Raw genomic sequence first — 23,960 nt, 5'->3', positions numbered from 1 at the left:
TCCATAGAATAATATATAAACATGGGCATATATCCATTTGTGTATATCTTTAATTTACCATACTATTACAGATATAGTTAGTCATATATAAAAAGATTTATGATAAAATAAAAGTCTAATTATAGTTCATTTGTTGTTTTTTATTTCATTTACTTAACAAAGAGTTTTCGTTTAGTGGGAACCGGCACCTCTGCTGACTCTTTCTAGGACAGATTCGTAAGCAACTTCAGAGAAATCGGTACCTTGAACATCGGTGGAGACACCGTTCAAAGCTCTTCTCAAAGCATCCTTGGAGGAGGCGTAAACCATCTTTGATCTGACTGGAGCAGTGTCTGGAGACCAAGTGAAGAAGACAATCTTTGATCTAGTACCTTCGTTACCACCAATCTCATATTCGAAATCATAGACAGCATATAGACAGTCGTTTTCTGGGAGCTTTTCCAAGAAAGCATCGTAAGAAGAATCGTTAGAAGTCTCCTTAACAACAATTTCAGTCTTGGCATCGTTCAAGCCGAATAGAACGAACTTGTACTTCTTACCCAACTTCAAATCGTTGAAAGCAGTTAGAGATTCATCGGCAACAGCAACACTGTGTTAAAATATTTGACGTTTTTGTATAAATTTTCTTTCTCTCTCTTTTGGCTAGATTAAACTGTAAGTCAAAAACAATATAATATCAACCTTAAAATACTATAGTTTATAATCCAGCATCCATTTACCACAATAGAATTGACGGGCGAGTCAATTGGTCATTTAGTATACCAGCCCGATTTGTTTTCTCAGTAATTTAAAAGTTCAGGTCAATTATAATATATTTTGTTCAATTCAAAAAAGGGAAGAAAATTTAATAAGGCAAATGTATGTTAGTATTATAGAAACTCATTAGAAGATAAGATATAAAAAAGAGGGCAAACAGCCACGTATCCACCTCTCTCAGTTGAAATCAATTGATCACTGCGCTCCTGAAAACATACCCTGATCTGGACATTATTTAACTTGGTTATATTATGGTTTTATAGTTGTTTTGTATACGTTCTTGAGTGATAGTAGCCAAATAGCCCTTACTCTTGATCGTTTTGTTTCTTTGTAAAAGACCTTGTCCCTCCTTAATTCGCCTTCCCAACACCAAAACGGTCGACTCGAAAGACAAAAAAACAAAAATAAAGGTGTGTTTATCCGGGTAAACTAATTCATGTTTAATTCGTTAATAGTGATGAATATAGCCAATGCTATATCAAAGGTGAATATATAATTTTTAGTGTTATATTATATACATGGTTGCTATTTTGTATAGTCGTTATCACACTACTGGATCTTGTGCAGAAGCCCTTTAGTTTTTTTACAGGAAATTGTGGAATTAGGCAACAGACCTTAATTTTTGGAGGATATTTGAGATCAAAGGATCCACCTTCTTAGGTGTATTTGGACGGCTTTGATACAGGTACATCTTTATGTCTAGTTCTGGCAAAACCTTCTTATCTATGCACTCGGAGAGATCAGGTATAGCAATGTCCTGTACAGAAGATACAAATTTTACTTTTATCTTAGTTAATTGCTCTAGGATATCAGTAATCTCATTGGGTAAAGGTTTGCTAGTTGTAATGAACAACGTGAAATTCTGGGTATCATTTTTTAGAGTAGAGCTTGTCTTGAGATCCTTTGTTCTACCGATAATGTTTTTATACATCATATTTTCGAATACCAATATCCTGTCCGTGAGTTTAAACATATATTCTCCCATTTCTAATGATTGCTTTTCAAATTTCTTGACATCTAGAATATCGTCTCTAATCATAACTTTATCAGTAGTAATTTTCTCGTAAAATAAATCGAATATCCTGTTGTAGAATATGCTATACATTTGTGATTTTCTGAATATCACATTTAATAATCCAATAACCACAGTAGCTCTTGAATGATTAGTACTGGTATTAGAATAAAAAAGTTCCGAGTTTCGCTTAACCTCAGATTCTATTATCTGGCAATATGTGTATAGTTGATCAAAAAACCTCTCTAGATCATGCTTATATAGTGTCAATTCTGTTGCTGAAGATGTATCCAATTTTCTAAATGAGTTTTCTAAATTTCTGTACTGTTTGATCATGTGCATATCCCAAGGCTCCCAAGTATCTGTATGTTCGTTCAAAGTATGAACGACTTCGTTAGTTTTGTTCCATTGTTTCAACATTCTCTCTATCTTTCGGAGAACTGAGTGGGTTAAATAATGGGATAAGTATTCTTTGAAAAGGGTAACGTTGTCAAAGTTTGGATTGAATATAGATGCTCTTATTATATCTGATGGACACATATCAATCATCTGTTTTGAGTCAGTCCATAGGTACCTAATATCTCTCGACTGCCGTATTAAATCTCTGAAATATATGGATTCGAAACAATCCTGGTATGTATTTTCATCATTCGTTGGTACATCTACCCACTTAGTATTTACAATGATCTGCTTCAAATCGAGATGCTCAGGTATAATAAATCTATTAGCAGGAATAATTATGCTAGCTGTTGTTAAAGGATCATCGCCAAATGCCGCCTTATGTTTGGCATCCCTCAAAGGGAATAACCCTATAGGATGATCATCATTGGAAGGAATAAAATCTACCCTTATAATGGGTAGCTTTTCCTGATTAAATGGATTAACTGCTCTGATTGAAGTCAGTTGATAATCGTTGATCTCGGGAAATGCATCCTTTGTTATACCAATACCTCTGCATTCATTAGATATGTCAATGGAAGGCCACGAGACATCATCGAGCTCAATTTTCGTGCTTGTAGTACTAACTCTCACTTTATATTCGTACTCAAATCTAGTATCGTCATGATCTTGTTTGATAAATTTCATAGAGGGAAGCAAGGGATGCAATAGTAATGGGGCTAACTTCTTCCAGTTTTTCTTATTTGTTTCATTATCGATATGCAGCATCTTAGTATTCCGCAATTGAATCACAGCACCAGGACCACATTTCATATCCTTTATCAAAAGACTTCTAAGTTCACTCAATTTTAAATTGTCAACACTCTTAGTATCCATCATTTGCGTTACTGTGGGATATCCCTTACCATCTTCTATCTTGGCTAGCTCATCCAGTTTTTCACTATACGTATTGTCTCTGATATACTTCATAGTAGGCTTATACCGCTGTTTAGTAAACTTGGGCCTTGTTCTAAACGCCCTCCAATATGGTATAAATAATCTTTGCAACTGATCTGACATTTTTGTGCTATATCTCGTAAACTCCCTCAAGCTTTCGCATTAAAGCTTCGAGATAGAGACAGAACTGTAATATAATGAAACTATTAAGGTAACGGTAAGAATAAGACTGGTGTCCTTTGGGAAATAACTGATATCCTTATAGGAATACTAATAGTCAGCATCCTAAAATTACTATGCTACTTCAAGGTAGGCTTAATAGTGTTATACGATACATCATGTGCTCATCAATCAATCATATGATCTTTTCGTATTTTGTGATTATTACGTATTGAAGTATATCGATAAACTTGCTATTAAAGGTTACTGACAACTAATAGAGGTTTTATATTAATTATTGTTTACTAACCTAGTTCATTTTATTAAGAAGTGGATTTCCTACTTTTTTTAGTTAAAAATTAGTCATTTCCAGTATCAACTGGCAGCTAATACATATTGAAAAGAGGCATATTCAGGTATCTGTGTTTATTAGGAGTAGTTTTGAATTTAAATCTATAAAAAAACCCTTGGTTATTGCTATCTCATTTGAGAGTTTATTAAGGAGTCGTCGGTATTCTTTGAATTTTGCTAGACTCTTGCCTTCTGTGGTAAATGTGGTTTCAGAATTTATTTGTGGATATTTTTGTCTGAGATTAGGCCACACATTTCTAGTTGGATCCATGAAGCGATAGGCATTCGTAGCATTGCATTGGTGTCAATCTCAGGTTCTTATCGAAAAAAACTGTGGATACTAGATTACGATGTTGGTCAGCTGCTTGATAATGACTAATGAATAACGTAATGCTGATTTAAGTGATATTATATAAGTTGGTGAATTTGAATGGTGGTTACCAGTAAGTATTGAAGAATGATTAATCCAAAATGGCTAATTGATATAAACTATAAACAACAGTAACGACCTTTTTTTTTATTGGTAACAATATAAGGAATCCAATAACAAAACCAAGCATATTTAATGTCAATCACTAAGGATAGTGATGAAGAATGCATAAACCTCTTCGACAACAGTGATCTAGAAGTTGGATCGTATCAATCTATACCTCGCGATCCTGCAGAGAAGCTCGATAATGAAGTGCCGCAAGGTAGACATCTGGGTGTTTTTTCTACCACGGTGTTGTTTGTCTCTAGGATAGTTGGCTCAGGAATATTTTCTACCCCTAGCAGTATATTTGTAAACTGTGGGGGTAATACCTTTATATTCTTTGCGGTATGGCTCAGCACAGGTCTCTTTGCATATGCTGGCCTCTATATTTTCCTGGAGTTTGGATACCATCTACCAAGGTCTGGTGGCAGGAAAGTATTTCTTGAAACCGCATATAGGCGACCTAAACTAATGATGAGTGTAACTATAGCCTGTTTCTCAATTACATCTGGTATGTGCCTAGCCGGCTCTATTGTCTTTGGGAAATATTTCCTGAAGATGTTTAATTTTGATAAGGATACATATAATTCAGGGAATGCCTCTAAATATGTTAGCATCGGTATCGTTCTGACAGCTGCAGCTATACATGGTATATCTGTTAGGGTGGGAATCAAGATACAGAATGCATTTGGAATTATGAAGATGGCCTTAATAATGCTCATGTGTTTAACAGGAACATACGCTATTTTCTTCTATAAGCCAATTGCACCAACCCAATGGGATAGACCGACTTTCTCATTCCATGAGAATTCCACTTTTTCGATCAACTCCTTAGCGTCTGCATTTATAACAGCATTCTTCTGCTTTTCAGGTTGGGACAGTGTGCATTCGGTAACTTCTGAAGTCAAAAACCCCAGCAGAACACTTCCATTATCTGGGATATTCTCGTTAACAATTTGTGCATTCTGTTACACTCTTATGAATGTAGCCTATATTAAAGTATTGTCATATGAAGAGATATCAGAGGCTGGCCCTTTGATTGGTTCAGTGTTATTTGAAAAATTGTTTGGACCTACTTTAGGCGGCACGTTGCTGACTGGATCAGTTGCCATTTCCGCTGCTTCAAATGTATTGGTCGTTATCTATGGTATCTCAAGAGTTAATCAGGAGATTTTCCGTGAAGGCTATTTGCCATTTAGTAAGACTTTAGCTCGGAATTGGCCTAAGGACGCTCCATTATTCTCCCTCCTTATCTGTGCTATTTTGACATGTATCTGGATTGTTATTTTGCCAAGTGAGGGTGAATCTTACAATTACCTTGTATCAGTCGAAGGGTATGGTAACCAGTTCTTTTTGCTACTAGTAGCTGTTGGTTTACTCATTTTTAGGAGACAGAAGGAATATGTGAAAAATGAAACTGCTGTAAGGGCATCTACAACTGGTGTTGTTTTAATTATAATCTTACTTTTTTATCTTGCAGTGAGTCCATTTATTGGTAATCAAGAAAAGAACAGGGTTGCTAACTTACCACCATATGAAATGATGTCATTAATAATTATTTCACTGGGTACGATATTCTGGATAATTAAATTCAAAATGTTACCTTTCTTATTCAAATATAAGCTCACTCCGGTAACATCTATATTGAGTGACGGACTAAAGATTACCGAGTGGGTTCATACAAAATAAAACCTAATATGACTGTTTTTTTTTTATGAAAAAAATAGATCTTTTTATCTTTTTATCTTTTTATTGATTTTAAATTTAGAAATAAATGAATTATAGATATAGATATATAGCAAAATATTATTCAAAATATTTAATGTGATAGTGTGATTACTTATTTCAAAGCAATACAAAAATGCATAGATGTTTTGTAAATTTACAGTTATTGTTCGTCCATTTGTTCTATGAAAGCCTTTTTGGACATCGAGATCAAACTCTCTAATTCACCACTTTGTTCGCACATGCTGTAAAAAATACTTTTCTTATCAAGTAGTAGAGTATATGGGTGGTCATATTCGACAACTTCACCAGCGTCCATTACCAATATTTTGTCATAGTCAATAACGGATCTTAATCTATGAGCAATAGTCAAAACAGTGCTTCTCCCGAAGACTTTCCGGATGGTTTCTTGTATTTTAGCATCTGAGGCATAATCAATAGAAGCAGTGGCCTCATCTAATAGAATGATTTTTGGATTACGCAATAGAGCTCTAGCTAAACACATCAGCTGTCTTTGACCTTGAGATAAATTACCTCCACCTTCAGTGACCTCGTTCTTTAAGTTCACGAATTTATTGACATTTGCTGATCCAATTGACTCAGTATCAGAAGCATTACCGTTGATATCCTCATCTGATAACAGATTTACCCTTTGAAGAACTTCAAAGATTTGATTGTCATTAAATTCATCATAGGGATCTAAGTTCGATTTAATAGTACCAGTAAATAATGTAGGGTCCTGTGGAATGATCATTATTGATTTTCTTAGGGTCTTTAAGGCAATTGATGTAATATCGATCCCATCAATATCGATGGTACCTGTTTCTGGTTCAAGGAACCTGAATAGTGCGGTAATTATTGTTGACTTACCAGCACCAGTACGACCAACAATACCGACCTTAGTTTGAGGCTGTACAACGAAACTAACGTTCTTAATAACTCTAGGTAAATGGTCCGCATATCTTAATGATAGGTCTTTTACCTCGATTTTACCCTCAGATGGCCAATTCACAGGTGGATTCAGACTTTCTTGGGAATAAGCCTCTTGTGGGACTTCCATATATTCTTTCAATCTTTCTACTGAATTCATATTCATTTCGATAGTAGAATAAAATCTCACCAACCAAAGAGCGCCTTCAGTGAAAGCTATAGCATAGGTTAGAGCGATACCGGCCATACCAGCATCGATATTATCTAAATTTAATAGAATGAAAACACCAGAACCAAATATTATAAATGCGCCAATCATATCAATTCTGAAAGCTAACCAACGGTTTGCAACCCATAAATAGAAAAAAGGTTTGTTGTTCTCGTCAATTTTTTCCAAATTACTCATGATAAATCTAATTTCATCGCCAAATGCTCTGATTGTGGCAACACCTGAAAGAGTTTCGGAGAAATGTTGATAAATTGGAGATTTTGTCACTGATTCAATTCTTTTCAACTCTCTTGAAGCATTAATGTAGAAATACCCAACTAAATAATATAAGACACATACAATGATTGCGACTATCAAAAATTCTGGAGTAATAAATGTAATCAACAGCACAGTTGAGATACATTGGATCAGACAGAAGAATGCAGCTTCTAGGTAAGGTGTTAGCTCTTGGTCAACCGCTTCAATATCCTTTGAAAATCTATTCATAATTCTTCCAATTGGCGTAGAGTCGAAGAATCTCAACTTCGCATGCAATATTTGACTTAATAGCTGTTTGAATATCTTACGAGAGGCATTTATACCTGCAACGAAATTTATAACAGTTTTTATAGCAGCAAAAACGGCCTGAGTTATACCAATTGCAAAATAAATTGAAATGTAGTAGAATGTTGTATGATAGGATCTCTTTTTGGGAACCTTGGTTGTTTTATCAGATTGGAACAATCCTGTTGATAGCCAATTCTGTTTTAACTCTAAAGTAGAGAAGTTTATGTTGAATAACTTGTTGGTAGTCCATAATTGCAATTTTTCATCTAGATTTCTCATGACCCAGGAACGAACCCACCATGATTGTGATATCTGGATTAACTGAGTAGAAATAAAAATAACTATTAAAAAGGATACAATTTTCCAACCACCAAAAACATGCATGTACCACATGTACACCTCTTTACCCACTGCACCTTCAGATTTGGTTTCTTCCTCTATTAGTTTTCCTGCATTTGGATTTGACTGTGGTTGTTCATCCTTTTGTTTTGTTTTCATACCATCAGCCATTTTCCGTAGGTCTGCAGAACTGTTGGTGATATTAACAGAAGAATTGTGTCTAGATAAAATACTGCTTTTCACTAATTCGTCCTCGCCTAAGATTCCATTATTCAGAAGTGTTATTGGGTCTCCTTTATGTGCGACACGGCCATTTTCTAGCATTACAACTAAATCTGCATTTCTTAATGTCAAAGCAATATTGTGTGAAACTAGAATACACGTCCTACCTTGCATCAAGGGACCAGTAATACAGTTATCATATATCCATGCAGCTGTATGAGAATCAACGGCACTTAAACAATCATCCAATAATACGTGTTTACAGTTAGAGTATAAGGCACGTGCAAGTGATATTCTCTGCTTCTGACCACCAGAAAGAGTTATACCCTTCTCACCGATTTCTGTTTGATCACCACCATCAAATAATTCAAAATCACGTTTTAAACCACAAGCAATGATAACTTCCTTATAACGGTCCTCATCAAATGGACTGTAGAAGAGAATGTTATTCCGAATGGTATCATTTAGTAGCCATGCACTTTGGGAACAATACGCAATAGAATTGGTCAGCCTTTCATTATCGATGACCATCTCATGTCTAGGGTCTAGAGCTGGTACCACTATTCTTCCGTTCGTTAGTTGCATTTCACCTAACAGCGCCATAAGTAATGAAGTTTTACCAGACCCTGTTGGGCCAATCACTACATTTAATTTACCAACCTTGAAATCAATATCCAAGTTCTTTAGTTTGAAATCTTGGTTGTTCTTGTCCCAGCAAACTGTGGCATTTTCAAATGCAATTTTATTACCATCTGGTGCTATGTGTAATTGATTATATTTGTTTGTGTCATCCTCATCTAAAAACTCTTGTACTCTGTCTAAGGACACTTTTGACTGAATAACAAAACTTAACATGTTTGAAAGTTGGTCCAATGGTTGTTTCAATAGGGAGAACAATGCAAGCGCGGTAAAGGCAATAGGAGCAGTTAAAACTTCTTTTTGGATGTAAACGAAAATAGCAAATGATAGACCAGTAACAATTGTAGGTGTAACAAACCAGAAAAAAGAAGATAAGGCCCATACATAAGATTTCTTTAGATACATCTGTATCTCCTCTTCTCTAACTTTATCAATTTCTTTAAAGAAGTTGTTTTCCCATGAAAAAAATTTGATGATACGAATAGCTTGTAAAGCTTCGTTTAACTTTTGAATTCTTTTGTCAGTAATACCTAGAGCTTTCTTCTGGAACTTACCCATTAATGTCACTAGTTTGAAATTGATCGGAATCAGTATTAAGGTAATAAAAATACCAACAATTGCAGCATACCCTAATAATCTGTACAATAGCACAAAAGCAATTATAGCCATGATTATGGCTTCGATGAATGTGTGCAAGTAAGCACAAATTTCAGAAACTTTGAAGGAGTCCACGGCCATTAGGTTGATAATAGCTCCCAAATTAGAAGTTTGAGAATCTTTGTTGTTTTTATCTTCGCTATCTTTTCCATCTTGTTCATCAGCTGCTGGTTGTGTATTTTGTTCACTTTCAGCATTTTGTTCAGTATTGTCATCCATAGGTTTATTGGTGGCAGAGAGACTTCTTCTCAAAGCTTTAGCATAAATTTCAGAAACAATAATGCTTTTCAGTCTAATACACACACGTCTTCCAAAAAATAATGCCTGGGCTTGAGCAAAAGCAACCAAGACTCTACAGAAAAACATAGAGAACACATAAAACCAAGCTAGGTTGGATGATGCTGTTGTTGGATCTTCAACATACTCTAATATTCTTTTCAGTAAAATTGTTGGGATAAAGGCGATGCTACCATCGAGAAAAGCCCAAAATGCTTGCAGCAGTAGATACTTCGAGAAGAAAAGGAAGAGGAAGGTAGAGAAATGTTTCTTCTTAGCAAAACTCTCCTTGAATCTATTAAATCTCTTCACGACAAATAATGAATAATCTTCCATCATTAATCCCCAAACATCTTTGTTTTCTATGGTTCTCTTATGAGCTTGCCAGACAAGCTTATCGATCCAGGACCAACCGATGAACACAGCAATGGAGGAAATTGGTTCAGGAGATGGTACATTATGTTTGTCAGAGATGTACAAAAAGGTATGATGGTTCCCAATCTTGGCAAAGAATAAATTTAAAAACAAAAGTGACGAAACAATGAACTGAGTCACATAGTAGTTCTTAATAACAGTTTCCTCGATATTACCGATGAGCAAGGAACGGAATGGTAAAATGTATTGGAAAAAAATTATCAAGTACGCACAGAATGACACTGCCCAAAGATTACCTGGGTACAGATTAACCCATTTAACGTTATCATTGATATTTAGCAGTCTTAAAGATACAGTAGCGAAGAGGAATGACCACTGAGATAGTAGCACGAAAGATGAAGAGAAGGAAAATTCAGAATAGCTTTGACGAAGGTTTAATAGTATGTACAGGTGTAACACAACTTCAAAGGCCACAAATAAAAATTCGATCACTACTCTGGTTTTCTCGATGAAATCTCTTTTCACTACAATAGGGATACCATGTGGTTCACCGCTGGTCTTAACAGGCTGAATCCTCTCCATAGAGAAATGTCTATCCTTCAGAGTGTCGTCAGTGTTATTAAAGTACTTTTGTAGGGACTGATATTGAGAGTCTTGCCTTACATGCGGCAGAAGAGGATCTATCTCGGCCTGTCCGAGACTGCTTCTCCGAGACCGCTCTCTACGAAACTCTACTTCCTCCTCGAGAAGCTCCTGCACCACAGAACGTTTTTTAAGGTGCAGCACATCATACTTATAATAATGCTTTGCAATGTTAAATGCAACATATCCGGCCAGTAACGATGTAATAACCGCAGGAACAACCAGGTTTATATAGTGCACCCGGCCATACCTCGACACATCATCGAAATCCCAGAACTTGTGAGTCTCAGAAACCATGATTTTGGCGTACTTACTGTTCCAGCTGATGATATTCGTACTATGGTTCAGATAAATACAAGACAGATAATAACAAGACTTATGGATCAAGAATGATTCATGAAAGATATCCTTTTAAGTAAGCCATCGCTAAATTTTAACTAAAAAATTTAATTTATTTAATTTATTTAATTTTTTTTTTTTTTTTTTTTTTGCAGCTACTGCAGTACTATGCAAACCCCGCTAAGAAACAACCGTAGAAACAAAGATTTCAGTCAACTTTTCAGTATGCAGTAAATTGCTTCAATTAATTAATTAATTAATTTAATTCAATTTAAATAATAAAATTAGTGCAACTAGTATGTTTATTTACTAGGTTGACTGAATTGTATTGGACATATGCCCAAAAACAAAAATGCTTTTATTGCAATACAATAATACAAGGTAAAAATAAAACAAGGTTATATATAAAATCATTTATTTAGTTTTGTTAGCTGTATCTTATATACACATAGAAAAGAAAAAGCAGTTAAAAAAAACTAATGAATGGAAGGGATTTTTTTTATTGATCCTTTTATTGTTTCGTTGTTTTCTTATAAAGGATCTTTTCATTGCTCAATTTTGGATAGCAATACAAAACAGAAAGAAGTGAAAAAAACATTAAAACATCAAAACAAAAAAAACAGAAATTGCAAAATAAAACATTAAGGATGGAACAAAATACAGTAAGAAGTGTGGTTCTAGATGACTAAGTCACTCCTATCCATGTTTAATCTTTATTTTAAAAAAGTGTTCTATTGTCTGTTTATGTTGTTTAATATCTTCCTTCATAATTTCTTTTTTTTTTAATTCATCTTTAGAAAAAGGATAGGAGTTGTTAATAAAATTCTTAGAAAAAAATAAAAGCACTAAGCTATTTCTATTTTTCCTTTAAAGAATTACTCTTGAGCTGGAGTTTCTTCTGTTTCTTCTTCTTTTTCTTCCTCCTTGTCTTCCTTCTCCTCTTGCTTAACAACAGCAACATCAACGATTAAAGCTCTGTCGTTCAAAGTTTTACCGTTGAACTCAGCAGCCTTCGCATTGATGTCACCGTTGAAGTTGGCGAAAGTAACAAAAGCCATACCTCTGTTTAGAGAGTCGGATGGAACCAAGGTACCGGTTTCATGATCTCTTATTTTTCTCATTGGCATGGAGATAGATTCGCTGTTAGTGCCAAATAGACTGGCAAGGTCCTCCTTTGTGGCGTCGTATGGAACATTGTTAATGTACAAAGTGTCGGTAGATCTTTCCAATTCGCTCAATGGCACTCTGTTGGCATTTCTACCACCTCTGAAGCCACCACGACCGCCACGGAAACCACCACGACCGCCTCTGAAACCACCACGACCTCCACGGAAACCACCACGACCGCCTCTGAAACCACCTCTGAAACCGCCACGGCCACGTCTGAATTTACTCATATTACGTAGTTCATCTTGAGTTCTAGCCTTCTTAATGTGAATCTCTCTCTCCTGGACAACAGTCATGTTGTACTTCTCCTTCAAAGCAGTGTAGTCAATCTTGTTTGGGAACTTCACAAGAGCATGCTTGCTAGCTGGGACGTGGTCACCCTTGTGCTCCTTCTGAGGAATGTCAACTTGAACCTCACCGAATTCCTCCTTGAAGACAGCTTCTAGATCCTCTGGAACAGCCTCATGTGCAACGTTACCAATGAAAATGGTGTCCTCTGGGTCAATCTCAAACAATGAGCTGTGAATAACTTCTTCTTGCTCAACTGGAGCTTCTTCAGCAGGAACATTCTCAACAACTTCTGTGGCAGACATCTTTATTACTTTTTCTTTATATGTTATTCTTTTTACTGTTATTACTTTTTCCAATCTATTTCCTGTTCTTTATATTGACAAGGTGGTATTTCAGTAATAGAAGATCTGTTGTTCTCTTTTACTTTTAATTTTTTCTTCGTTAAGGACTCCTTTTCTTTAGGCTTCGTACTTATATATCTAGTTATTATTATACAAAAGCTCTTTACAAGTCCTTCTTTCTCCCTTTGCCATTGAGTTACAAGATTGTTTCTCTCCATTGCATTGCCCTTGTCCTCTCTCTCTCTCTCTCACTCACCCCCCTTCGTCCCTACTCGCCCTCTCTCTTCCCGCCTTTTCGCCCCAGAAACCAAAAGAACGAAAAGAAAAACCTTCCACAACCCAAACAGGTCATTATTTACGAGTTACGTGGCCAATGACCTGAATGGTATCACGAGCATATTCTAGCTGTCCTCACCAGCCTATTTAATATACTAGGATAGTTAATCACTATGATTTCATTTCAAGGCATATCGTAGTGAGATAATTAATATAATATCCTGGCATACAATTAAGAGTGTGTATGTTTTAACTCGTTGTTATTATTATTAATGTTTTGGTCTTAAAAGCGTTTTATTTTTAATTACAAGCTACATATTAACAACTATTTAATATACTGACATGCACAAGCAAGTTGTAGTAGCAGTGTAATATCAGTGGGACGTGGGGGTAAGAATCTATTGTACATATGTAAAACCGGGATTCAATCTTGCAATGGTGCTCCTCACCCTGCTACGGTGCACGTGAATTTACCCGGCCATTACTACAACAGGTTTTACTAAGAAAGGACAAGGGCAAGACGGTAACACTATTGCTAAAGCAGTATTTGCATACTACTATAGCAATTTATTCCAGGAGATTTCTATAACAAAAGTCACACAGCATAGCAATTGTGTGACTCTGTTATATCTGTCTCTTCTTTAATTCTTACGGTTTGGTTTTCCTCTTTCTATAAGAAACAGGTAACTAAACTTTTCTCAAAACGAAAATAGTATACAATTAATTTTTTAAAAGGTCATCTCTTCCTAGATAATTCTAGGAAAATATAGTTTCTTTTGAGCGGGGAACGTGAGGTCATGAATATATAAAGTCACTTCAACAGAGATTGAAAAAGCTAAAAATTTTTTTTTTAAACAACGAAAGAATTCTTTCCTTTTTATTATCAACGTAACAAGATAAAAAAATGAATGATTGAAAATTACGACTGTTTGAAGTACCAAAACTCCAACAATCTTATTTTCTCTCTCCACATTATTTATCTTCTCCATTGGGGGAAAAAGATATATAGAAAACACTTCTCATATTAAGATTCTAAAGGCACTGTCAACATAATACCAAGAGTTTCTGTTCTTGTATTACTCGAGTGCTGTCAACGAATCACCTATTTTTTTCAATCTCCTAAAATGAAATATTGTTAACAAATTTTTTAGATTCCTCTATCTTATCTTTGAACAAAAAACAAAAGTTGAAGAATCAAATAAAAGGAAAACAAAATCCCTTTGTTTTTAACATGCAAAAAAAGTTAATGCTGAGTACTAAGAACTAAGAAAAATGAATGTAGAAAATATAGATTCTTCAAACACTTTAGTTAGCGTCAGCCAAAGCCTTAGCTCTCTTAGCGATCTTGGTTTGGGCCTTGTTACCCATGATACCACCACCCCAGTGCTTCTTGACTTCGTCGTACTTGTCAGCGAAGTTAGAGTTGATGGTAGTGATCAACTTGGACAAAGCAGCTTCGTCTTCAGCTCTGACTTCAGTCAAAGCAGCGACAGCAGAGGTCTTTTGGTTAACCAAAGTACCCAATCTAGCCTTACCCTTGACAATGGCGTATGGGACACCCATCTTCTTACACAAAGCTGGTAGGAAGATAACCAATTCAATTGGGTCGACATCGTTAGCGATCAAAACCAACTTGGTCTTCTTGTTTTCAATCAAAGAAACAACGTGGTTCAAACCGAACTTGACGTTGTATGGCTTTGGAGAAGCTTCTTGTCTGGTCTTACCTTCGGCAATGGCAGCAGCTTCCTTGGTCAATCTTTCCTTCTTTTCAGCAGCAGTTTCTGGTCTGTACTTGTTGAAAAGCTTGAAAGTTTCAGCGGCAGTGTTTCTGTCCAAAGTGTATTGGAATTGAGCGATGGTTGGAGGAACCTTCAATCTCATGTTCAAGATCTTCTTTTGTCTTTGCAATCTGACATATTCTGGCCACTTGACGTATCTAGACAAGTTTCTCTTTGGTTGGATGGCTTGACCAATACCAAAGTTCTTTGGAGTAGAGTTGGTCAATGGGTTCTTAGCCTTGGTAGACTTAGAGTTCTTAGAAGCCAATGGAGCTGGAGCAACCTTCTTACCTGGAGCCATTTTTGATTATGCTTGTCTTTGTGCGTGAGTTTCTATATATGAATTAACAATATAAACATAAATTCAAAGATCAATTTAGTAACATGAAAAATATTGAGTTCTTATATATAAACTTTAACATCAGTTGAAAATATTGAAATTTTTACAATTTGATGAAAAAAGATTTTGCGTTGATTAAAGAACTCCAAATTCGGAAAAAATGTTAACGAAAAAAAATGAAGTCGAAATCGTAATAGAGCACTAAATACGATTTTAAAATGGTGTACGGATGTAATTCATAGAGGTTTACGTATTTGGACTAGTCACAAACAATTTTTCTATAATTTGCTACTTTAAGAATAATTGTTATTCTAGTAATAAAATAAACCTGCGTATTATTGTGTAATATTTATTGCAAATTATTGTTGTTTCTCCTGAATATCATAAAATGAACTAAGTTTGGAAATTAGTATTATAATTTTTTTTTTACTTACACGGAATATAAAGGTAGTGTAGCTAATAAAGGAATATATTTACTTTTTGTTTCTTTCGGAATATAATATAAGTTGATATGAATAGCCGACAATTGAAATAAGATGAAAGTTTTATATATGTCGATCCATTGTAGCAAAATGCAGGAAATTACAAAGAAAATCTGTGAATAATTGAAACTTTTTTTTTTCTTTTTCTTTTTTTAGTAGTACAATATTCAGAAGAATAAAATTAAGATTGTCATTAGAATGAATTCATTCAGGTCATTAATCGAAACGTTATGGTTTAAACCACAACAGGGTGTTCACCCTTAACATCCTTCAACCAACCCTTACTTCTCTTGACAGCAGCTTCCCATTGAATCCAGTGCTTTTGTCTGTGCTCATCAGTAGATTGACTTTCAAAGACTCTCAATTCGCTGTGTTCACTAGCATTGAATTCTCTCTTGGTCAAACCACCGTAGAACACCCAATTCTTAGCATCTTGTAGATCCTTCCATAGAACACGATCCTTTGGTTGTTCGTAAGCCATGTTAGCAGCTACAGCTGCACCAAGAGCAGTACATTCGGCAGTAGGAGATCTTCTAACCTTAACACATGGACCTAGGATATCAGCCTGGATTTGCATAACTTCATCGGAACGAGACATACCACCATCAACAGCCAAAGTAGACAATAGAGATTTTTCGTAAGAGCCTTCTTCTTCGATTTCACTCTTGAATACAGCATCTTTCTTAGCCTCACCCTTAGCATCGTTACTCATAGCCAATAAAATGGCACGAGCTTGGAAACAGACAGCTTCGACAGCAGCTCTAGCAATGTGAGAGGCGGTAGTGTATTGAGACATACCCATGATGGTACCTCTAGCCTCAGGATCCCAGTATGGAGCAAATAAACCAGAGAATGCTGGAACGAAAACGACACCACCAGAATCTGGAACGGAATTGGCAATTGGACCAACATCTTCAGCCTTTGGAATCAAACGCAAGTTATCACGTAACCATTGAACAACAGCACCTGCAACAGCGACAGAACCTTCTAAAGCGAAATGTGGAGCACCATATTCTTCATGGTCCTTCTCAGACAAGTATGGGAACCAGTAAGAGAAAGTGGTCAAAGCACCATGCTTAGAGATCAGCTTCTTACAACCAGTGTTGTATAGCAAGAAACAACCTGTACCGTAAGTACACTTGGCGGCACCTGGCTTAAAGGCCATCTGACCAACAAGCGAAGCACTTTGGTCACCAAGACAACCTTGGATTGGAATTGGGTATTCTTCATTTGTGTATTTCTGTAGCAAATCCCAAACTTCTTCCTCCATCTGGTTCTTGAACATTGGTGGAACAGTCAAATCACCATAGTATTCGGCGGAAGAGACAATCTTTGGGAAGTTGATCAAGTTCTTGTCGATACCCCAGAATTCGACCAATTCGTCATCGTAATCACGAGTGTCTAAGTTCATGAAACCAGTTCTACTAGCGTTAGTGACATCAGAGACAAAAGCCTTTCTGTCAGTCAAGTGGTAAATCAACCATGTGTCGACAGTACCGAACATCAAGTCACCTTCTTCGTAAGCTTTCTGAACTTTTGGTTCATTCTCAAGAAGCCATTTTAGCTTAGAGCAAGAGAAGTAGGTAGAGAATACAGATAGACCGGTTTTGTTCTTTAAGCTAGTTCTCTTCTCCTTAGGAGTCTCCTTCTTCTTCTTTTGAACAAGGTCCAACGTACGAGTATCATTCCAAACGATACCATAGTCAACAATTGGCATACCAGTCTTCTTAGACCAGACGATAGTGGTTTCTCTCATGTTGGCAACACCAGCACAGTCAACTCTGTATAGTGGAAGGTTGTTCTTAGCACGTTCGATGTTTAGTTTATCTAGCAAAGCATAAGTAGAGCCCAGACATTGAATTACATTGATTAGAACGTTAATAGGATCACATTCGACCCAGCCTGGCTTTGGGAACTTCAAAGTTGGACCCTCGTTGACACCGTGTAATTCTTCAATAGTCAAGAACTTGTTTTCCTTGATAGCGATACCTTCCGCAGTGAAAACTGGCTTATCCTTCTTAGCTCTGATAGCCTCTTCGGAGTGATCCTTGATAGATTGTCTACGGGAACCGTGGACAGCAAACTTATCGTTCGAAGCAGAGGTAGAATACTCAATTTGGTGTTTGGCCACTTCTTGACCTTGCTTGTTAAAGAAGATGACACGTGAAGATGTCGTACCGACATCTATAGAAGCAATCAAGGGAACATTCCCGTGCTTGTCAATCTGGATGTTTCCGTCATTAACAGAAATCATTGTTAGCTATATTTTGTTTTTAAAAAATGGTTTGTGTTTTTTTTAGTTATTAAACTTTGGAGCAGAAGTAGAAGGAAAGAAATAATTAATTACAAAGGATAATAAAATTACTTGCTTTATATATGAGAAAAAAAATTTTATAATTCTTTTTGTATTTCAATTTTTTAATATTCTTCTTAAGTCAAATGTCGACGTTGTCACCTGTTTATTTTTTTTTTTATTTCAAATGTCGATGTTAATTATGTTGATTGGTTAAATAAAAGGAAAAAATAATAAAACGCCATATATTGTATAACAATTTAATGCGGGGTATGCGAGAGTCTGGGGTATTATTTAATCAAGGGTTTTTATGTTCACACTTTCTTCATGCTTCCCCCGATACAAAAGCATGTGGCTGTCTATACTTGTCATACCGAATTCTCGGTTCCTCTAACACATCCCTCCCATATCTATTTAGTTACCATATAAGTGAAGATCTCTTTGCTTCTCCCCCCACCATCAATTCAAGTTTTTTATTTTATTACTTAGCCATTATTTTATCTTATTTTATCTTTCTTTTGATTGTTATAATGGGCCACCGATATATTGCACGGCAAAGCACGGCGGGGAGAGAGAGAGAAGCCCTTTTCTCACTTCAATTTTAGTTTATTTTCGCCTTCCCCCTCCTTCTATAATATTTATTTTGATATCACCAAATCCCACTTTTTTCCACCCCTTACACACGCACCCCCGTAGCCCATTTTCAGTTGTTATTTATTCCGATTCATCCGTTGTTTCGCAAAGGACTTAACTGAATTAATCCCGTGCAAAACTTTACAAATTCTCTCTCTCTCTCTCGGCTTTCCTTCTTCCCCTTAATCTCTTCCCCCTTTTCTGAGAGCACCCCTAATTTCTCCTAAGGTTTCCTTATAATCCGAACTTTTTTTTTTTTCACCCCCGCCCCCACTTTTTTTTGTTTTGCAAAAATAGTTTTTTGTTTCTAATCTTTCGCTAAGGGTTACCCGGTTACTTGTAAACAGCCGTTCATATACTTGTATACGAACATGCTGTCCTCTTGGGGGATATTACCCTGATTGCCCATCAGGAGGTCTTAGTTTTCTTTTTTTTTTTTATATATTTGGCTATTTTTCCGTCCCTGTAGGGCACCCCTTCAGCTCTTTGTAAGGACAATTTGTCATACAATATTGTGCCAGCATTATATGTACTTAAAAATGTGTCTACTCTAATAATCTATTTTTATAAGTGATATGTGTCCAAATTTTTTTTAACTAGCCCGTACGCCATTTACCTGTATATACATCTTTTTTCTTTCTTTGAATCCTAGTACGGCTGTATCTATGTCGTCTTTGTCCCATGCAATCTTACCACTTATCTTCCTATGAATTTTCTTACAATATAGGAGGTTTTGTTGTCCTTATTTAAATTTCTATTTATTGTTGTTTTTTTTTTACGTATTTCTTCGATGCTTCTACACATCGGTGTGTTAGTGAAATCTCCAATTAGAAGTATTGACATGACATATTATGGAAGCAAAAAATAGGAGGTTCTTCCATCATCTATTTTTTATTTTAGAAATTCGATTTCGAAATTGTACGGCGATTTCTAAGAACAAATGATCAGCTGTTTCTTTTATTCTTTTACCAAATTTATTCTTATTTGTCTTTCCCTCTCTTGGAGGCAGAAGTAATGAACTAAAAAAATGAGTTTTTCCGGTGCAGGCTCTGATTAGTCCGTACCCGGAAAAACTTAAACAAGAAAAAAAATTAAAATTAAGGGTCCCTTATTTTCAACTGGAATTTCTAAGTTTTTTTTTTAATGGTCCTAAATCTTAAAGATGCAAAAAAAAAAAACACAAATTCTCCGCAATGAGCAGGAAAGTAGAAAATTCATCTGAACTGGAGTTGTTTTTCTACATGGGTGACTTTTTTTTTTTTCTATCCTTTCTCCAGTGATAGAGATTTTTTTAATACGAGATAGACTGAGATAGAGATAGAGAGAGAGAGATAGACAGAGAGACAACTACAATAAAGCATCTGCTTATACTCCTATTTTTCTTTCTCCAAAACAAGACAAAATAACAACAAAACTATATAATGTTTTGCTGATGAAGACATGGAAAAGAAAAAACTCCTTTTTTTCCTCATCACATCATCACAAAGGAACTCTCTCTGTGGACTCCTTTTAAACTCTGTGTGGACTCTTCTAAACGGATTTACATTTACATTTGATAAAATAGAGTAAGCACAACTTGAATACTATAGTAAAAAAAAAAGGATTTTCTTTAAAACCTCCGAAAAAATCTTGAAAGTAAGTCGATGTTTTTTTGTCTCTACAATAACTACTTTGAAATTTTTGATTGATACAAATATTAAACAATTTTTTTTTTAAATAAAGACTTTCCTTTATTAAATTTTTCTTTCACTCCCTTTGGGTATTTGTTGAAGTATTTTTTTTTATATAAATATTGGAATCATCTGATTCGAAAACGATTAGAACTTTTTAAAGACAAGGCCATCCTTTTCCTTATTGCTTTCTTCCTTGGCTTTTATTTTCTATAATAAAGAAGAATAAAAAAGAAGGCTAACTTGATCAGAAACCTTTTTTACTATAACTGATTTTTTTTTTTTTTGAATAAAAACGCAACCGAAAATTTAATAAAGACCTGTATCCCTTCTCTTTTTTTAAACTAAGAGGTGAATAATGGAATCCGTTCACGATATACAGGATGCCGTTAGTGAAATGCTCGGCCGTGAACCTCGTCATAGACGTGGGAGTAACGGGACCGAGGACGTAGACGTTGAAAGACAAAGTGCCTATGGTATGTCCACCGGTGCTAACAGACACTATGCCCCATCTGTGCTACCTACTACAAACTATATCCCAGAATACCGTTTTGGCAGAGATGACCCGACTATCTTCCCTATCCAGGAGGTCATACCGAACTCTCAGGAGGCCATGGAAGAGTTGGCTGCTAGGAGTCGTCGTAGAGCTAGAGCTGCTGCTGCGGCTCATGCCAATGCCAGTGCTGCTGCCTCGATGGCTGGTGGCCGTGGCCGTACAAACACTTTAAACGTCGGTGAGATGTACAAAAGCAGTAACTTGGAAACTGGTACTATTCACGATGATCAGAGGTCCGGGGTTGATCCCTTGAGTCCTGGTGCTGATGAGGAATTCGACGGTGAAGGAGGCGAATACGCATACCCTGATGAAGTTCCTTTGGTGGTGAAGCCTAAGATTTTGCATCAAAACCCTCAAACTCCTACCGTTTTGCCTTCCACTTTCCACCCTATCTCTAAGTGGTCTGCTGTCAAGCAATATTACTTAAAGGAATTCCTGGCCGAATGGCTAGGTACCATGATGATGGTTTTCTTCGGTCACTGTGTTGATATTCAAGTTAATGCTGGTGCTCAAATTCAAAGAAATGAGTACTTTGCTGCTGTTGCTGAATTGAATAGAACCAAAGCCGTCTCTAACGATACACTACAAATTTTGAACACTATGCCTCTATTGGTCACTACTACTCCTTCTGGTACTTACAATGATATTCCAATGGGTTGGGCCTCGGCTGTCGTCATGGGTTATTTCTCTGCAGGTGGTTCCGCCATTTCCGGTGCCCATTTAAATCCCGCTGCTACTATTACTACATTTGTCTTTAGAGGTTTCCCTGCTAAGAAGATTCCTATCTACTTGGCTGGTCAACTAATGGGTGGTTTCTGTGCTGGTATGCTTTCGTATATTTTCTACAAGAGAGTTATCATGGAAGGTTATCCAAACTGGTATGAAAGTGAAACGGTCGCTTCTTTCTTCGTTACATATCCAAGACCATATTTGTCAACTGAAAGACAAATTACATCAGAATTTATGTGTACAGCTGCGATGCAGTTATGTGTGTTTGCATTAACCGATCCATATACATCGTTAGCGGCTGATGTCTTCCCATTGGTATTGTTCTTAATGGCTTTCGTTGTTAACTCTTCCATGTCTTTCCAAACCGGTTCCGCCATGAATACTGCTCGTGACTTGGGTCCACGTTTGGCATTATGGGCACTTGGTTTCGACAGAAAGAACCTATGGATTCATCACCATCGTTACTTCTGGGTTCCAATGATCGTGCCTTTCTGGGGTTCTATGATTGGTGCTTTCATTTACGATTTCTTTATTTATCAAGGTCACGAATCTCCTGTCAACTGGCCTATCGCTGTTTATAAAGAGAAATTTAAGAAGTTCTGGCACAGACGTCCTGGTTGGGACCGCAGAAACAGAAAGAGAGCTCTTTCCGACTTATCTGATTTCTCTTATAACAAGGAGGACGACGATAATGCATCTGGTGATGGATTGAATACTAAGAAGACGGTAACTAATGATATTGCACCAAGACCAGAAGATTCTGGTAAATTCGTTAGATTTAAGTCCTTATCACGCCAAGGTGGTGGTAGAGATAGAACCAATCAACATTCCACTACTGTTTTGGAAGAGGAGTCTATTGAAACTGCTTCGTTAGGTAACTCTCAGTCTAATTCACTTGAAAATTCTGATCAACGCTCTACTCATGAAGTTGGTGATGAAAAGAATTCGAATTGAATTTTTTTTCTGATGCATAATGAACTTTGAATTCAACTAATTTACTGTCAGGTGGATATTTCCAATATAGACAAGTTTCAGTAATAATTATTATTATCTCATCTATGATAATTAGTACTGCGAAAATTAAGAAATGCCTTTTATTATATTCTATTCCATCGATATTTTTTTAATTCTTTAGCTAACGATTAGCCTTTTTTTCTGGCATAAAATTTGCATTCTGGCTATACAAATGGATTGTCGATAAAGGATTTATCCTTAATTCAGCTCATAATTCTGATTCTCATCCTCCCTACTTCAATTATGAATAATAAAAATATTTTGGGATGAAAGTAAGCAACCACTTAATCAATGGGATACTAAAATTTTATTATGCCTTGAATGGATTGTACGATCCCTAATCTTTTTAATGAACTTTTTTATTAATTTCTATATTTTAAAACTAATTTAATATAACTCTGTGTCTTGAAATCTGTATGATACTATCTAGTCTTTTAGCATTGGCCTTCTTTTATCTATTTGAAGGTGTACTGACCTTACTATTGTTTTTAAATTAATTTTTCTTTTTAAGATATGTAAAGTGTTTTCTATCTTTTAATATTTTTTTTTTTTAATTTCATATTTAGGGTGTCAGCTTTTGCACTGTATATGGAATGGAGCTATATTTTTTATAAACTTTCCTCAAGCAGAATAACATTTACAAGTTAATAAAATAATTTTATATATATAAAATATACATAAGTTTACAAACACAAAAATTCACCATGTAAAGAATAAAAGTAAAATGCAAATTGTAGTAACAGAAGCTAAAATAATGGCGTTTTTTCTTCTTCTAGTTCCAATTTTTCCTATCAAGGTGTTAACACCTGGAATACGCTGCAAAGTTTGCAATGCCTTATTTCCAGCAGAATTCAAAGTAGAACTCTGGGCATTGAAATTTTCACGTGTCTCCCAAGCCTGTACTATCAACCTGTCTAATATGTTATGGGATTGGTCAATTCTACGGGATTCATTTTGTATGTATTGATCTTCATCATTGAGCATTCCGTTATCCTGAGGTTGTTGTTCTTGGGCTATATCATTTTTAACACTGAACAGAAGGTTTAAACGGTTTCTTTCTTGCTGAATAGTTGATCGTATACTTCTGAAATTCGTCCAGTGCTCCTGTAGAATTTCCCTATGACGTTGCAACTGAGACAGCTTCGAGGCTGATATGTTTGGAGTCTCCTCTGAAATTTTGTTCAACTCCTCATTGATTTCTTGTCTCTGAAATAAAATCTTCTCAATTTGTTCATCCAATTTCTTCTCCTGAGAAGTAATATCAGAACTGGTTGCCTGGGCATAAGAGGAGTATTTAGCCAAAAGACCTTCCGTTTTCGATTCTAGAGAAATAGCTTTCCCTCTGACTGTCACAAATGAAGCTTGTTTGGTCATCTTGTTATTTCT

At 35.9% G+C, this 23,960-nt stretch overlaps 9 protein-coding genes across 9 annotated transcripts; 2 read left to right on the top strand and 7 right to left on the bottom strand.

The window, feature by feature from the left end:
• Positions 1-171: 171 nt before the first annotated feature.
• Positions 172-988, bottom strand: COF1 (cofilin; the record flags this gene model as incomplete). Its single annotated transcript, XM_071050453.1, has 2 exons — positions 172-589; positions 975-988. 2 exons carry the CDS (start codon positions 986-988, stop codon positions 172-174), a joined length of 432 nt encoding a protein of 143 aa, XP_070908699.1.
• A 369-nt stretch (positions 989-1,357) lies between these two features.
• On the bottom strand, positions 1,358-3,226 carry CBP2 (Cbp2p; the record flags this gene model as incomplete). The annotated part of the gene is made up of 1 exon (XM_071050452.1): positions 1,358-3,226. The coding sequence occupies one exon, from the start codon at positions 3,224-3,226 to the stop codon at positions 1,358-1,360; it is 1,869 nt and encodes a 622-aa protein (XP_070908698.1).
• Positions 3,227-4,178: 952 nt separating this feature from the next.
• MUP3 (Mup3p) lies at positions 4,179-5,774 on the top strand (the record flags this gene model as incomplete). The annotated part of the gene is made up of 1 exon (XM_071050451.1): positions 4,179-5,774. One exon carries the CDS (start codon positions 4,179-4,181, stop codon positions 5,772-5,774), a length of 1,596 nt encoding a protein of 531 aa, XP_070908697.1.
• A 199-nt stretch (positions 5,775-5,973) lies between these two features.
• VMR1 (putative ATP-binding cassette multidrug transporter VMR1) lies at positions 5,974-10,962 on the bottom strand (the record flags this gene model as incomplete). The annotated part of the gene is made up of 1 exon (XM_071050450.1): positions 5,974-10,962. One exon carries the CDS (start codon positions 10,960-10,962, stop codon positions 5,974-5,976), a length of 4,989 nt encoding a protein of 1,662 aa, XP_070908696.1.
• Positions 10,963-11,879: 917 nt separating this feature from the next.
• SBP1 (Sbp1p) lies at positions 11,880-12,764 on the bottom strand (the record flags this gene model as incomplete). Its single annotated transcript, XM_071050449.1, has 1 exon — positions 11,880-12,764. One exon carries the CDS (start codon positions 12,762-12,764, stop codon positions 11,880-11,882), a length of 885 nt encoding a protein of 294 aa, XP_070908695.1.
• Positions 12,765-14,384: 1,620 nt separating this feature from the next.
• On the bottom strand, positions 14,385-15,158 carry RPL8A (60S ribosomal protein eL8; the record flags this gene model as incomplete). The annotated part of the gene is made up of 1 exon (XM_071050448.1): positions 14,385-15,158. The coding sequence occupies one exon, from the start codon at positions 15,156-15,158 to the stop codon at positions 14,385-14,387; it is 774 nt and encodes a 257-aa protein (XP_070908694.1).
• Positions 15,159-15,914: 756 nt separating this feature from the next.
• Positions 15,915-17,933, bottom strand: GUT1 (glycerol kinase; the record flags this gene model as incomplete). Its single annotated transcript, XM_071050447.1, has 1 exon — positions 15,915-17,933. The coding sequence occupies one exon, from the start codon at positions 17,931-17,933 to the stop codon at positions 15,915-15,917; it is 2,019 nt and encodes a 672-aa protein (XP_070908693.1).
• Positions 17,934-20,633: 2,700 nt separating this feature from the next.
• RNJ42_00276 (MIP/aquaporin family protein) lies at positions 20,634-22,514 on the top strand (the record flags this gene model as incomplete). Its single annotated transcript, XM_071050446.1, has 1 exon — positions 20,634-22,514. The coding sequence occupies one exon, from the start codon at positions 20,634-20,636 to the stop codon at positions 22,512-22,514; it is 1,881 nt and encodes a 626-aa protein (XP_070908692.1).
• Positions 22,515-23,273: 759 nt separating this feature from the next.
• GOS1 (Gos1p) lies at positions 23,274-23,948 on the bottom strand (the record flags this gene model as incomplete). The annotated part of the gene is made up of 1 exon (XM_071050445.1): positions 23,274-23,948. The coding sequence occupies one exon, from the start codon at positions 23,946-23,948 to the stop codon at positions 23,274-23,276; it is 675 nt and encodes a 224-aa protein (XP_070908691.1).
• Between the last annotated feature and the right edge of the window lie 12 nt (positions 23,949-23,960).

The sequence above is a fragment of the Nakaseomyces bracarensis genome, assembly GCF_045282275.1.
Source record: "Nakaseomyces bracarensis strain CBM3 chromosome Unknown Scaff2_0, whole genome shotgun sequence".
Lineage (NCBI taxonomy): Eukaryota > Fungi > Ascomycota > Saccharomycetes > Saccharomycetales > Saccharomycetaceae > Nakaseomyces > Nakaseomyces bracarensis.
Note: the sequence above shows the minus strand (reverse complement) of the source record. Positions and strands in the feature narration are given on the sequence as shown.